Source organism: Sinohyriopsis cumingii, chromosome 7 (assembly GCF_028554795.1).
Source record: "Sinohyriopsis cumingii isolate HCF-2022 chromosome 7, ASM2855479v2, whole genome shotgun sequence".
In the NCBI taxonomy this organism is placed as follows: domain Eukaryota; kingdom Metazoa; phylum Mollusca; class Bivalvia; order Unionida; family Unionidae; genus Sinohyriopsis; species Sinohyriopsis cumingii.
This window is the reverse complement of record NC_142967.1, coordinates 11,652,801-11,669,919: the sequence shown is the minus strand read 5'-3', so window position 1 is coordinate 11,669,919 and position 17,119 is coordinate 11,652,801. Positions and strand designations below refer to the sequence as shown.

Here is a 17,119-nt window from a genome sequence, read left to right as displayed (position 1 = left end):
TGGCAGCCATATTTGATGATTGAGCCAATATGAAAAAGAGTCAGGCAGGATGCTTTCCATTAAAAAGTTTCATATTCTGTTAAATGGTTTTTAGAAAATGCAATTGAAAGGTTTTCCTGCTCCCAGTAATTGTGATTCAGATCATTTGAACAAATTTTAAGGGCTTCATGACTGGATGTTTTTTTTCCAAACTTGGTCAATATCTATCAATTCTATTTTGTACACGTTGAAAATTGCAACTGTGAATGATGATGCATTATGCACGAGATGTCACATGATGGCTGAAGGACCATATCACAGACTATGCATGAGAGACAACACATAACGGCCAACGGACAATATCAGACTGTGCATCAGAGATGACAGATGATGGCCGAATAACAAAATCATAAGCTCATTTGGCCTTACAGCCAGATAAAATAATAAAACCCAAGATACCACGAGCACTGTGCTTATCAATATATTACATTACCCTCAACTCGCTCATATCAACCCTTCCCCCATGAAGGAGACGAGTCTTCAGTTTAAAAAAGTGCATTGCACTTCTGAATAGTGTCAGAAGAATGATTAGGTTGCATACATATATTGTGATGATGACCGTAATATGCTTTTAAAGATTCATAGTAATTCACTTGAAAGTGAACGAGTAGCTGCATTCCTAAAATTCTGTCATATACTACATCCAACTCTAAATTTAAAAAAGGCAATAACTCTTACACATTTGCACAACGATTTGTTCAGATCAGCTATAAGTCAAAGAGGGAAATGACTCTTACAAAAATCAGATTAGGACAATGATTTGTCCACATCAGCTGTAGGTCAAAGAGTGCAATAACTCGTAAAAATTACATTAGCACAACGATTTGTCCCCATTTGCACCTTGATGAACATAATATTACCAAATATAACAGCAATCAATAAAAACTGCAAGACAAGTTGCATTCACAAGATTCTGTCATACCACTGAATTAAGCTGCATGACAAATAGGGCAATAACACTAACATGTACTGCTGGAGGAGAGTAATTTGTCGATATACGCATCTTCAAGTGATGACCACAACATTACAAAGTTACATGAAAATCCACAGCAATTTATGACAATCTGCATTATTAAGATTCTGTCCTACTTTTACATCAGGCTCAAAGTCAAAAAGAGCAACAACTCAAAGAAAAGTGCAGAGTTGAATGATTTGTCATTATGCATATCTTCAGAGGATTATAACATTTAATAAATTTCATGGTGATCCATTTAAATCTGTAAAACTAGCTGCATCTACAAGATTCTGTTCCACACCACATCCAGCAGCAAGCCAAGATGGGCAATACCTGGAAGCCAAGATGGGCAATACCTGGAAGCCAAGATGGGCAATACCTGGAAGCCAAGTTGAGCAATACCTGGAAGCCAAGATGGGCAATACCTCTAAGCCAAGATGGGCAATTCCTGGAAGCCAAGATGGGCAATACCTCTAAGCCAAGATGGGCAACATCTGGAAGCTAAGGTGGGCAATACCTGGAAGCCAAGATGGGCAATACCCGGAAGCCAAGATGGGCAATACCTCTAAGCCAAGATGGGCAATTCTTGGAAGCCAAGATGGGCAATACCTGGAAGCCAAGATGGGCAATACCTGGAAGCCAAGATGGGCAATACCTGGAAGCCAAGATGGGCATTACCTCTAAGCCAAGATGGGCAATTCTTGGAAGCCAAGATGGGCAATACCTGGAAGCCAAGATGGGCAATACCTGGAAGCCAAGATGGGCATTACCTCTAAGCCAAGATGGGCAATTCTTGGAAGCCAAGATGGGCAATACCCGGAAGCCAAGATGGGCAATACCTCTAAGCCAAGATGGGCAATTCTTGGAAGCCAAGATGGGCAATACCTGGAAGCCAAGATGGGCAATACCTGGAAGCCAAGATGGGCAATACCTGGAAGCCAAGATGGGCATTACCTCTAAGCCAAGATGGGCAATTCTTGGAAGCCAAGATGGGCAATACCTGGAAGCCAAGATGGGCAATACCTGGAAGCCAAGATGGGCAATACCTGGAAGCCAAGTTGAGCAATACCTGGAAGCCAAGATGGGCAATACCTCTAAGCCAAGATGGGCAATTCCTGGAAGCCAAGATGGGCAATACCTGGACGCCAAGATGGGCAACATCTGGAAGCTAAGGTGGGCAATACCTGGAAGCCAAGATGGGCAATACCCGGAAGCCAAGATGGGCAATACCTCTAAGCCAAGATGGGCAATTCTTGGAAGCCAAGATGGGCAATACCTGGAAGCCAAGATGGGCAATACCTGGAAGCCAAGATGGGCAATACCTGGAAGCCAAGATGGGCATTACCTCTAAGCCAAGATGGGCAATTCTTGGAAGCCAAGATGGGCAATACCTGGAAGCCAAGATGGGCAATACCTGGAAGCCAAGATGGGCATTACCTCTAAGCCAAGATGGGCAATTCTTGGAAGCCAAGATGGGCAATACCCGGAAGCCAAGATGGGCAATACCTCTAAGCCAAGATGGGCAATTCTTGGAAGCCAAGATGGGCAATACCTGGAAGCCAAGATGGGCAATACCTGGAAGCCAAGATGGGCAATACCTGGAAGCCAAGATGGGCATTACCTCTAAGCCAAGATGGGCAATTCTTGGAAGCCAAGATGGGCAATACCTGGAAGCCAAGATGGGCAATACCTGGAAGCCAAGTTGAGCAATACCTGGAAGCCAAGATGGGCAATACCTCTAAGCCAAGATGGGCAATTCCTGGAAGCCAAGATGGGCAATACCTGGACGCCAAGATGGGCAACATCTGGAAGCTAAGGTGGGCAATACCTGGAAGCCAAGATGGGCAATACCCGGAAGCCAAGATGGGCAATACCTCTAAGCCAAGATGGGCAATTCTTGGAAGCCAAGATGGGCAATACCTCTAAGCCAAGATGGGCAATACCTGGAAGCCAAGATGGGCAATACCTGGAAGCCAAGATGGGCATTACCTCTAAGCCAAGATGGGCAATTCTTGGAAGCCAAGATGGGCAATACCTGGAAGCCAAGATGGGCAATACCTGGAAGCCAAGATGGGCATTACCTCTAAGCCAAGATGGGCAATTCTTGGAAGCCAAGATGGGCAATACCCGGAAGCCAAGATGGGCAATACCTCTAAGCCAAGATGGGCAATTCTTGGAAGCCAAGATGGGCAATACCTGGAAGCCAAGATGGGCAATACCTGGAAGCCAAGATGGGCAATACCTGGAAGCCAAGATGGGCATTACCTCTAAGCCAAGATGGGCAATTCTTGGAAGCCAAGATGGGCAATACCTGGAAGCCAAGATGGGCAATACCTGGAAGCCAAGATGGGCATTACCTCTAAGCCAAGATGGGCAATTCTTGGAAGCCAAGATGGGCAATACCCGGAAGCCAAGATGGGCAATACCTCTAAGCCAAGATGGGCAATTCTTGGAAGCCAAGATGGGCAATACCTGGAAGCCAAGATGGGCAATACCTGGAAGCCAAGATGGGCATTACCTCTAAGCCAAGATGGGCAATACCTGGAAGCCAAGGATCATAAGGACACTTCCAAAAATAATCGGCGATGGAGGTGGGGGTGGGGGTTGAAAGGTACTTTTAATATCACCCACTTGGAACAAAATATAACAATAATCACCCACCTGCCCCCATGGATGAAATATATATTTATATACGATCCACCAAATCTGAAATTTGATACACTCACAGTCTGTATATATCAGATATATATAAACAGGAATTCATATCTGATGTGTTCTGAACAGAATTTTATATTCTGAGTGACTGCATAAAGCAAACATATGACGGAGGAGTGTATGTGTGTGTGTGTGTGATTTGGATTTTCAACATAGTTTTAAAAAAAAATTCAGTCACATCGCTACGGTGTCTTCAGTGTGGCAGTTTACAGCAACGTCTAGCACTGGGACATCATGCTGCAGATATGTAGCATCATGTCCCACCCAGTCACATTATCCTGACACCAGGTCGACTAGTCCTAACACTAACCTCTTATTGCTGAGTGGCAAGCAAGGCAGCTGTTAGTACCATTTTTATAAGTCTTTGGTGTGACTTGGCCAGGGTTTGAACTCGCGACCTTCTGCATCCGAGGCAGACACTATGAACGAGGAAATTTTATACATGTCATAAGGGTGACAGAATTAACAAATCCTTGATTTTGTATCCTTATTTCAGATTCACAGTGACTTATATTGTCCCATTATTTGCCTTGGGTTTTCGTGTAGTAATGCATGAATTTTTAACAGGGATGCATAAAAGTTTTATCAGTAGATAAACAAAAGCTTGCTTGATGAAATCTATTTAAACAAAAGAAAAACAATATACTGATGCATATTAAGCCATCTTTTATTTTCAATCAATGAATGAACACATTCATATAAAAACATAAATGAATTTACTGCTTTAAAACATTTAAAATTATTTCATTAACTGTCTATCCAATAACATTATCACATTTCAACAAAACGCAATCTGATTATGCTAAATTCAGACCAGGAAAAATACGGTAAAATGCCCCAAGCAAAACTGGAATTAAAATAAACAGTGTACAGATGAACCAGACTTACACTGAACTCACCTTACACAGAAATATCTATTAAAACACTATTCAGAATGAACAATCAGAATTACACTGAACTCACCTTACACAGAAATATATAACACTATTCAGAATGAACCAGAATTACACTGAACTCACCTTACAAAGAAGTATCTATTAAAACACTATTCAGAATGAACAATCAGAATTACACTGAACTCACCTTACACAGAAATATATAACACTATTCAGAATGAACCAGAATTACACTGAACTCACCTTGCACAGAAATATCTATTATAACACTATTCAGAATGAACAACCAGAATTACACTGAACTCACCTTGCACAGAAATGTATATTGTAACACTATTCAGAATGAACAACCAGAATTACACTGAGCCCACCTTACACAGAAATGTATATTGTAACACTATTCAGAATGAACAACCAGAATTACACTGAACTCACCTTGAACAGAAGTATCTATTATAACACTATTAAGAATTTTCAACCAGAATTACACTGAACTCACCTTACACAGAAATGTATATTGTTACACTATTCAGAATGAACAACCAGAATTACACTGAGCCCACCTTGAACAGAAATATCTATTATAACACTATTCAGAATGAACAACCAGAATTACACTGAACTCACCTTGAACAGAAGTATCTATTATAACACTATTAAGAATTTTCAACCAGAATTGCACTGAACTCACCTTACACAGAAATATCTATTATAACACTATTCAGAATGAACACTAATACTTGGATTCTTGTTCCTTCATCTCACAGTCTCAGCTTTTGGAATCCACATTCACAGGGCACAAATTATGTGGCAATAATAACCTTGAATGAAATATTTTAAAGACCAAAGTCTGGTGTAAAACCAGACAGAATTTAACTATGACTGATTTATAACCATGTGAAGTTCAAAAATTCATGGAACCGAGAACATTCTAAAGCAAAACTGGACTCAACTTGTCACGTTAGCTGTTGTGACTATTAAATGCCAGACACTGTGACTTTTTTTGGTTGTAATTTACCCATCAACACTTCAATCACAATTACAGTAGAACCTTCAAAATTGTGTCAAGAGATTGTCATGCAAGAGATTATCATGCAAGAGATTATCATGCAAGGATTGTCTACCTTATAACATATTTATGCATGGGTATGTTGCACATTCACAAATAGAAATCTGAGCCATTTTCAAAACTATAAATATGTAAAACAAAAGGAAAATGTTGGGTTGCTATTTCTGAAATTTAATGAACTAACGATGTGACCTCATCTTGAAATTTAAGTGCTGTCTGTCATCTTTCATGATCATTTCCTATGTTTAAATATCACTTACATCTTACCAAAAATCCTTGTACCAACCCATATATATCCCTTAGGCCCAGACAGGCAGTCAATTCTGACAGTTGGATTTCAATTGTTCTTTTTGTTATTGCACTCTGCTATTTTGGTTATGAGAAGTCGTCTGCATGTATGCATCAGAAAGCAAAGTCACTCTGATAACTGGCCATGACACAGAATGAAACAGACCTCTCAACATGTGTATTAAATGAAAGAAAATAAATTGTGGTCACACATGTTGGTTTATTTTCATCACGTTTTTCATGTTGAAATAACAAAAATCACCATCAGGCATAAACTGACTATAATTATTGACCCCATGATGCATATTTTGTACATTGAAAAAAAAAAGACCCACCAGGTATAATATCTTAAATGTAGTGCCAACTGAAAATGCCATACCATCGTTTCTGAAATAGCCTAAATGATTTGTTAATATTTATATTTCCACCATACCATACCATCATTACTGGAATTGCCCCAAGTGATTTATTACTATGTACATCTTCATACCATACCATCATTACTAGAACTGCCCCAAGTGATTTATCACTATTTACATCTTCAGACAATAACCACAATAAGTACCAAGATTCACACTGATCCATTAAAATCTGAGACTACTGGCATTCAAACGATTCTGTGATATACACTCACCTACCAAACAAAAAAGGCGATAGCTAAATGCAGGGGAAAACTGATTTGTTGATATGGAACTTGTCAGATAAATGACAACAGAACTTGGCAAGTTTCACGGCAATCAATTAAAAAAAGGTGACACATCAAAAGAATTTTGTACAATTGAAAATTTAAAAGCTTTTTCAGAAAATGCTTCAGTGACAAAAAATAACAAAAATATATGCAAAACTCTATCTTTTATTGACTTTGGTTAAGAACATGAAAGGTCATTAACAATTATACATCAATAATTATGGCAAATAAACTGCATAATAAATATATTCACAAATTGTCATTTTACAAAAATGATTTATTGACTGAATTACTAACATATAAATAGTGAATAACTAATTTATAAATAAAGTTCTTCAAACCTTAAATATAAAGTAATCTAAAGCAATTTTCTTAATAATGGAAAACCAGGCATATGTCTTAGGCATGAACATCTGACGATTAGAACTGACAATTCATTCTCTTTCATTTACAATGCAAATAGATTTGCTAAATAGTACTGTTAGCTGCTATGAAAACAGACTTGCTAAATAGTACTGGATGCTACTATGCAAACAAGCATCCTAAATAATACTGGATGTAGCTATGCAAACAAACTTGCTAAATAATATTGGATGTTGCTATGCAAACAAACTTGCTAAATAATATTGGATGTTGCTATGCAAACAAACTTGCTAAATAATATTGGATGTTGCTATGCAAACAAACCTGCTAAATAATATTGGATATTGCTATGCACACAGACTTGATAAAAATTATTGGATGATGCTATGCAAACAGACTTGCTAAATAGTATTGGATGTTGCTATGCAAACAGATTTGCTAAATAATATTGGATGTTGCTATGAAAACAAACTTGGTTAAATAATATTGGATGTTGCTATGCAAACAAACCTGCTAAATAATATTGGATATTGCTATGCACACAGACTTGATAAATAGTATTGGATGCTGCTATGCAAACAGACTTGCAAAAATTGGATGTTGCTATGCAAACAGACTTGCTAAATAATATTGGATGTTGCTATGAAAACAAACTTGGTTAAATAATATTGGATGTTGCTATGCAAACAAACCTGCTAAATAATATTGGATATTGCTATGCACACAGACTTGATAAATAGTATTGGATGCTGCTATGCAAACAGACTTGCTAAATAGTATTGGATGTTGCTATGCAAACAGACTTGCTAAATAATATTGGATGTTGCTATGAAAACAAACTTGGCTAAATAATATTGGATGTTGCTATGCAAACAAACCTGCTAAATAATATTGTCTGTTGTTATGCAAACAGACTTGATAAATAGTATTGGATGCTGCTATGCAAACAGACTTGCTAAATAGTATTGGATGTTGCTATGCAAACAGACTTGCTAAATAACATTGGATGTTGCTATGAAAACAAACTTGCTAAATAATATTGGAAGTTGCTATGCAATCAGACTTGCTAAATAATATTGGATGTAGCATATACTTTTTTCATCAGTAAAAGGTTAATTGTTATCCAGCAGTGGAACTGTTAACATTTTGTACATATTTTAAATATATATATAAAAGATAGAAAAGCGCTTACTTTGTATGTTAAATAAATGATGTCTTTTCTCAGTAAATATTTTATTTATTTACAAAGTACCTTTATTTTACAACCATGGAAGGTAGTATTAGACCTTTAAAAGTATTTTAATTTTGAATGTAATAAACACTTTCATTTTGTTCCTTTTGCTTAAAGCAAAATTTATAATAGGATTCCCAAACACATTTAACTCTGGAACAATCTCATTTAAATGCAGCTACCAGACACAGATCTATGCTTTCAAAAATATTGGTAAAACCTAAGATTAAGCAGAAACACTGTTTCTGATTAGATATAACATCAGAAAAACACTGAATCTTTTCAAGACCGAATGAAAATTTTGATTTTGAGGTTTTTAAATTTTTTTAATAAAGGTTTTCAATTTTCGTCAATGTAACTACATGTACATATTTTTAATAGCTGCTTTAATTATAAACCTTCTTTCAAACTGATATTGTACATTTTTTTGAATTTGGTTTAAATGCACCTAATTGTGTTTCTTTTCACATTTTTATTGTAAATGTGTTTGAATTCAGTTTCAGTACATCTAAATGTGCTTCTATAAAAAAAAATATTTCTGTTTTACATTTTTATGATAATTGTTGATGTGCATGGATGGTCACAGTCTCTAAAAAAGTTTATGTTTTATGCATTTCAGTTTATCATCAAAAGTAAGGCCTTTGTATCTGGTTAACAAAAAAAATTTAAAAACAAAAAATTGTTTGTGAAAAGCTGACACAAAATCTTAAAAAAATTAAGGCCCTTGTGAATGGATGGCACAAAATTAAAAAAAGTAAAATTCTTTGTGACTGGTTGGAACAATATCTCGTAAAGTAAAACCCTTTGTGACTGCTCGACACAAAATCTCACCAATTAAAGCCCTTTGTGACTGGTTGACACAATATCTCAAAAAGTAACGCCCTTGTGACTGGTTGACACAAAATCTAAAAAAGTAAAGCCCTTTTGATTGGTCAACTTAAAATCTCAAAAAGTAAAGCCCTTTGTGACTGCTCGACACAAAATCACACAAATTAAAGCCCTTTGTGACTAGTTGATACAATACCTCAAAACGTTCAGTCCGCTGTGACTGGTTGACACAAAGAATCTCACAAAGTTCAGCCCTGTGAGTGGTTGACAAACAATCTCAAAAGTAAAGCCTTTATTGACTGGTTGACAAAAAATCTCAAAAAATAAAGTCATGTGTGACTGGTTAAGAAAATATCTCAACAAGTAAGGCAGTGCGTGAATGGCTAAAATAAAATCTAAAAAGTTAAGTCCTATGGGCCTGACTGGTTGACAAAAAATTTTAAGAACAAATACAAAGTTTTATGATTTCCAAAACTGGTTAGCTAGAGCACCTGCTGTGTCATACAAATTTCAAAATCTGATAGCAGCCTGTGCTAAGCTACTAGGAAAAGAACCTGGAAGCCCATTTAAAAAAAAGACAAAGAAGATATGGAACTGCTAGCTTTAAGACTGTCCATATACCATCTCATGTGACATTTACAGTTATTACCCACTATCAAGTATTTTGTAGGTGATGTATGTTTTCCCAGCACCGAAAATGAGAACATACATGTCAAGTGGTAGCCCATCATGGCTATCTGGCATAAATATATGGTAGCCAAGATCCAACATTCTGGTAGCATTTATGTACCCCCTATAAAAACACTTAAACAGTTTCATTTAAACATCTGGAAATGTACATGTGTCATAATTCAATACTATCATTCATACTTATCGTGTATGAAAAACAAATCATCTTTACATGAGAAAGCTAAAAAAGTAACACAATTTTCAACCAGAGCAAATATAAAATAATTTTCTTGTTTGAAAAATGAACTATCCATATGATTTGTTCATTCAACATCTTCATCAAATCTAAATGACATAAAGCTCTATGTTCCCAAAGTCACTGAATGATGGCCATACTTTTCCAATTGTACATACATTTACAATTTTGTTCTTTCAGTTTTCTTTTGATGAATAGTCATTATTTAGGATAAGCATAATGAAACTGATTCCCAAACTTGTCTCGTATTCTTTTGTAGGCAATTTGGTCCATGGCTGTACAAACACGCTTTAATGAAGATCTGAAGAGCAAAGAGAAATTATATTAAAATCATGGAAATAAACTCATTAAATATAGCTAAAATAAAATTAAATAGAAAGTTTCATTCAATAAACCCCTCAAAATTGTCCAGACTGTATACCAATATAACCTCATGATTTAAATATTTTTGGACTTTTTTCTTTAATTTACTTTTTTTTTCTCCAGAAAACTGAACCGACTCAACTCCAAATACCTAAAGAAACTAAATTTTTTTCTAGTAAAATATGTTTCATTGCAAATACTTACTCAACCATATCACCTAAGGAGAAACACTTCTACCTCACAAATTGAGCCTTCCCAGATAAAACTTTTAAGCTAAAAGAGCTAAACATTATCTACCTACCTTGGTGGCAGTCAGGCAGAGTGATCTCCTTATGATATGAGGATTAGCAGCAAAACCCATGATTATCTTGGTTACTACTGGAGTGTAAAGCACACTCTATATATGTATGTAGCTGTGGGGACGATGTATGTATACTGTTAAGAAACATATTTTACTAGAAAAAATTGGTTTCTTTTTTAAATACACTACCCCATTATAATACCTTTGGAGAATTGGTAAGAGGTGGAGGGAAGTATATTCCCTTGCCTCAGAGATGGCATCTCCAGTCACCTAAGGTATGGGAGACAGCTTCTGGGTAAACCAACCTTATAAAACTCCATATGCTGGGTAGCACCTTCAAATGGGAAAGTTTTCTCTCCTGCAAATCCAGCAGAAGTCATAAAGCCATGCCTTGTGAACTTGTTGAACGACCTGGAAATGCGACCTATTGTGACACTGCTAAGGTTCCACCAGATTGAGTTGAGCCCACTGGGATGAAGGATCCCTGAGGTAACAGATGGATAATGTGGACTTAGATCTCCATCCCACGGTAAGGATAATTTCAGTTAGAGAACATTTATAATGACTTTATTTAAAGAAGCTCATATGGTCAACTGACCAATCTTCCATAGGCCTTCTACAATGACATTTGTTGTTGTTGTTGTTGTAGGGTTTAACACCATTTTTCAGCACACGATAGGCTATACTTGGCAGCCAGTATTAATGGTGGAGGAAGAACCTGGGAAAAGCCCAGAAAGAACCACCGACCCACAAGAAGCTACTGGCATGCTTTCTCACATACCCACATTGGCCAAATCCAAGACTCAAACCCATGCAGACAGAGGTGAGATGGCAGTGATCTGTAACGGAGAGCGCTTTAGACCACTCAGGGCCCCACAATGACATTTGTGTATATATATATATATATATATATATATATATATATATATATATATATATATATATAAAATGTGCAATTTTTACAAGATGAGGTTTCTTTAAACAAAAATGCTGTTAACAACTCAACAATCAATCTACTGCTACAATAAAATATGTACAAGGCTTCAAGGATGACAGGATTCATTCAAATAGCAGTAACAAACGTGTAAAACATTATAGGCGAGTTCTTGATAACAATTTTGTAAAAAGTTGTAGCACTGAATTAAACAAAATCATACAAATGATCATTTCTGTATATGCTGACTAAGCTTTTTAAAAGCTTGGCATAAGTCAGTTGACTTCATAAAAGGCAGGATGGAATTCCATAATCTGGCTCCAGAAAAAGCAAACGCTTCTTATAAAACTCTGAATTTGGTTTAGGTAAATATAACTTGTTGTTTGAGATGAATATTAATTAGTTCATACATATGTACATTTTTAACAGATTAAAAATTGTGTGTTTGACTTGGATTTTTAGCATAGCTTTAACAATTTTTCAGTCATATCGCTATGATGTCTGCAGTGTGCCAGTTTATAGTGATGTCTAGCACTGGGGCATCATGCCACAGACATGTAGCATGATGTCTCACCCATTCACATTATCCTGACACCAGGCCGACCATTCCTAACACTAACCTCTTAATGCTGAGCGCCAAGTGAGACAAATGTCAGTACCAATTTTGTAAGTCTTTGGTATGACTCAGCCAGGGATCAAACCCACAACCTCCTGCATCCAAGGCTGATGCTCTAACCACTAGGCCACCGGAGCGGTCAATTAAAAATTACATTTAAGATAATCAGGAGCCAAACTATGTAAGTATTTATAAACTAGTAAACCCTTCTGAAATTGAGTTCTCTGCTGAAATGGAAGCCACTTTAGGGTTTTAAAAAGATTTGTTGATGGTGTATCTAAATCAGCATCAAGAATAGCTGTAGCTGCTCTTTCTTGAAATTTCAGTAATTTTTCCTGATTTTCTACATGACTATTACCTCAGACGGAACAACAACATTCTAGGTGTGGCATGATATATTCATTGTAGAATATCTTTCTCTGTTCTTGAGGGAGATACAATTTTATTCTGTTAAGAGATAAAGCAGTGAGTTAACTTTTTTAATGACCTTATCAACTTGTATTTTCCAGCAGAAGATATTGTCTATCATAATGCCAAGTAGTTTTTCATTTTCAGACTGTTGTTTATCCATTCCTTTTATCATTACTTTGAAATAATGTTTCTCAACTTTTACTCTTGCTCATCCATGCATGATCATGACTTTTGATTTGGCTGCATTTATCTTCATACCACTGTGTTCACTCCAGTTATTTTTTTATACCAAATCTTTACTTAATTTAGTGCTAATCTCATGGCCTGTTGATCCAATGTTATATAATGTTGTATCATCTGTGAACATGTTGGTGGTGGATAGCTCAATGTGATGTAAATCACTGATGTACAGCAGAAAGAGTAATGGTCCAAGAACTGATCCTTGCAGAACACCTGACTTGATAGTTTCTTTTGTGAAAGTTTATTTAAAATAGAAACTTGTTATTGTCTACCTTAAAGATAGGATCGAAACCAAGTTAAGCTTTCATGCTTAGCTTGATATACGCTGAGCTTTTCCAGCAGGATTTTGTGATTTACAAGGTCAAAAGCCTTTGAAAGGTCAAGAAACACTATGCCAACAAGGTTACCTTGATCTATTGCTGTTAACCAATCATCCAATATTCTATTTAGTGTAGTCTGGCATGAATGTCCTTCATGGAAGCCTGATTGTCATGAATGTAGCAAATTAAATGATCCCAGGTAGCTTCTAAATTCATTACAAACATGTCTTTCTAATATCTTTGAAAGTGATGATAAAACTGATAAAGGCCTATAGTTATTCAAATCAGAAAGATCTCCCTTTTATGTATTAGAGTTACTTTTGCCAATTGTAGCCTGTTTGGAAAATACCTGAGGAAATACTTAGATTGAAGATATAAGTAAGTGAAGGTGCAATCAACTGAGATGAGAGTTTTAAGAATTTAGCACTTACATTATCTAGACCTGTTGCTGTTGTGACATCAAATTGGCCTAATTCATTTAAAATGAATTCAAGACTTATTTTAGGGATTTTGAAGCACTCTTCTCTGCTAAATTTTGAAGAAATATGTTCATTTAATTCATCACTGGAGAATCTTTTAGAAGTTGTGAAATTCACAAGTTTTTTATTTACATTCACAAAGTAATCATTGAATGCATTTGCAATTTCAAGAGGTTCTTGCTTAATATCACCAATTTCATCACTAATACATGTAAATGACAGGTTATTGACAGATTTGTCTCTCAGGTCACTGAAGGTTTTCCAGAGTTTTCTAGGATTCTTTTTTGTAATACTATTGAAATTTCTATGGAATAGTAAGTTTTCTTTGCTTTTTGAATCATTGACTTGACTTTGTTTCTCCATAATCTGTAATTGTCAGTATCTTTTAATTTATGAAATCTAACCCTTGTCTTAACAGCACTCAGTATATCACCTGCAATCCAGTTTGGTTGATTTTATTACTTGACTCTCTTGAAATTAAAAGGAGCATGAGTGCCTAGGGTGTCAGTAAACATATCTATCCAGAAGTCAAGGGTATCTGATGGGTCATCAAAAGATTAAATTACTGACCAAGGGATATCTTTAATTTCTTTAAGGAATATTTGTGAATTGAATCTTCTCATTATTAAATACTTGATACATTTGTGATGATAAGTTTTACTTTTTTGACTTAACTTTCATGTACAACATATAGGATAATGATCACTTATGGAATATTGGGGAACTCCAGCTTCTAAATTATTGTCAGCATTGTTAGTATAGATGTGATCAATTAGTTTTTATGATACCTCTGTTATCCAAGTGGGTACATAATCTAGCTGTTGATAATTCAGGGAATTCATGGTTTTAATCCAGCTTTGATTGGTTTCATAAAGCAAACTGTAACTGAAGTCATCCACTAAACAGACTTTTTTGTTTTCTATATACAGAGTTTCAAGCTTATTTTGAAATACAGTATACCAAGTATTGTCAGTGTTCGGTGGTCTATATACACAGCTTAATACAAATGGTATCTGGACATTTTGTCTTATTTCTAGTCAAATTATTTCCATACCAATTTCCTCAAGATCATACTGATGTCTGAAAGAAATGCCATCCTTAATGTAAACAAGAAGTCCACTACCCCTTTGGAAAAGTTGGTCTTTTCTTGAAAACTAGTTAGGAATTTTAAGTTCATCATCATGAAAAAGTTCATGTAACAAGGTTTCACTTTAATCAATAAAATCAGTTATTGAATTATATCCTGAAAGAATTAATTTAACTTTCTTTTGTTTTGAAAAAAGATAATGGATGTTCAGATGGCAAATTTTGAGACCCTTTTGCTTGAGCCTCTGATTTTGAAAGAAGTCTAAGTTTTGATGGTTTTGAGATGAATGATATGGAGTATCTGAATCAATATTTTCTCTATCAGTATCATGAACCATGATATTCCTCTAAATTTTCTTTTATACATTGTCCTAAATCATGACTATCAACTATCAATGACTCTTGAAACATGAACACATAGAACAGTTATGACAGTAGCAGTCAACACATATGGTCACTTTCATTGATGGAGGCACTTAATGGGATTGTACCTGAGGTAATTCCATGGACATCATCACACAGTGGGGTATCTGTATGCACTTAATGGGATTGCACCAGAGGTAATTCCATGGACATCATCACTCAGTGGGGTATCTGTAGGCACTTAATGGGATTGTACCAGAGGTAATTCCATGGACATCATCACTCAGTGGGGTATCTGTAGGCACTTAATGGGATTGTACCAGAGGTAATTCAATGGACATCATCACTCAGTGGGGTATCTGTAGGCACTTAATGGGATTGCACCAGACGTAATTCAATGGACATCATCACTCAGTGGGGTATCTGTAGGCACTTAATGGGATTGCACCAGACGTAATTCAATGGACATCATCACTCAGTGGGGTATCTGTAGGCACTTAATGGGATTGCACCAGACGTAATTCAATGGACATCATCACTCAGTGGGGTATCTGTAGGCACTTAATGGGATTGCACCAGAGGTAATTCAATGGACATCATCACTCAGTGGGGTATCTGTAGGCACTTAATGGGATTGCACCAGACGTAATTCAATGGACATCATCACTCAGTGGGGTATCTGTAGGCACTTAATGGGATTGCACCAGAGGTAATTCAGTGGACATCATCACTCAGTGGGGTATCTGTAGGCACTTAATGGGATTGCACCAGAGGTAATTCAATGGACATCATCACTCAGTGGGGTATCTGCAGTTTGTTTTCTGTCATCACAGAGAGAATTACACTTTGTAGATCTTATAGGATGTTTTGAAGTTTCTGGAAAAATGCATTTGGTTGTTAAACTTTTGGTCCCATCTTTATTGCATTTTCCTAATACTCCATATTTAAGTGGAACATTTCACAGTATTTTGCCTTATGCCCATATTGTAGACAGTCATGACACTGTATTTTGCTTGTGTGTCTGCATGATTGCATATTGTAGACAGTCATGACACTGTACTTTGCTTGTCTGTCTGAATGATTGCACATTATGCCCTTGTTCAAAACAGCAGAAATATATCCTTGATTTCTGATGATGGTTAGAACAGTTTGCATGGTCCCAATTTTGTTTGTGATCTATATTTCTATGCCTTTTAGAGACATCATAATTCCCCTTTAGCATAGAGAAAATCTCATTTACTGCATTGAGAAAGTGGGATAGACCGTTCTTATTTAGATGCATTTTTGTCTTTTGCCATAAAGCGTTCCATAACTAATCCAGACTTGGTCATGAATCCATATTTAATGTCTATCATTTTGTGATTCCACTTCTGACAGATGTTTAATTAGAGAATTCAACTCATGAATGTCTGTGTCAATTCTTGGGCATGCACTGCATAAAAAAGGCCATGCAGTTAGGATTTTCTAGGTACATATGTACATGTTGTTTAGGATGTTATAAAAATTGGTTTCAATCTGGTCAGTATGAACATTGTTACTTACATCATTGCCATCAACACTGATTATAATGGTGTCATATTGAGAAGGTTTATTTTTCTCATGGCATCAAATATTTGACCAGTTTCTGCCCCAGGTAAACACTTAAGTTGAATCCAAAGTTTCAGACCTCTTTTATTTACCTACTTAATAATGGAGTTTCCAATTATGAGAACGTTTTTTCTGGAATTATCATGGTCTTTGATGATTTCTTCTCTGTCTTTGGTAGAATCTACTGTATTACGAAATCTAAAGCTGTTATGTCGGAGATATGAAAACCCATTATTGGTATCATGACATTGTGTGGTAGAGAGTTTTTCACTGTAGCTTGAGAGACTGTAGAGTTTTTCCCTCTATTCTGGGTGGGTTTGTAATTATTATTTTCCTTCTGGGCATTTCCTTTTATTTTCTTAAGCTGACTTATTTCACTGATGTGTTTTTGTGACTCTTCTTTGGGAGTACTGACAATTTCT

At 36.1% G+C, this 17,119-nt stretch overlaps 1 protein-coding gene across 2 annotated transcripts in view; it reads right to left on the bottom strand.

Annotated features, from left to right (window-relative positions):
* Positions 1-6,799: 6,799 nt before the first annotated feature.
* The window catches only part of LOC149794738 (UV-stimulated scaffold protein A-like), a 72,234-nt gene continuing 61,914 nt past the window's right edge, over positions 6,800-17,119 (bottom strand). For both annotated transcript variants that reach the window (XM_089964355.1, XM_089964356.1), the window contains exon 14: positions 6,800-10,298. In XM_089964355.1, coding sequence (XP_089820481.1) covers positions 10,199-10,298 — 100 coding nt within the window. In that variant the 3' untranslated portion in view covers positions 6,800-10,198. The remainder of the gene's footprint in view (positions 10,299-17,119) is intronic.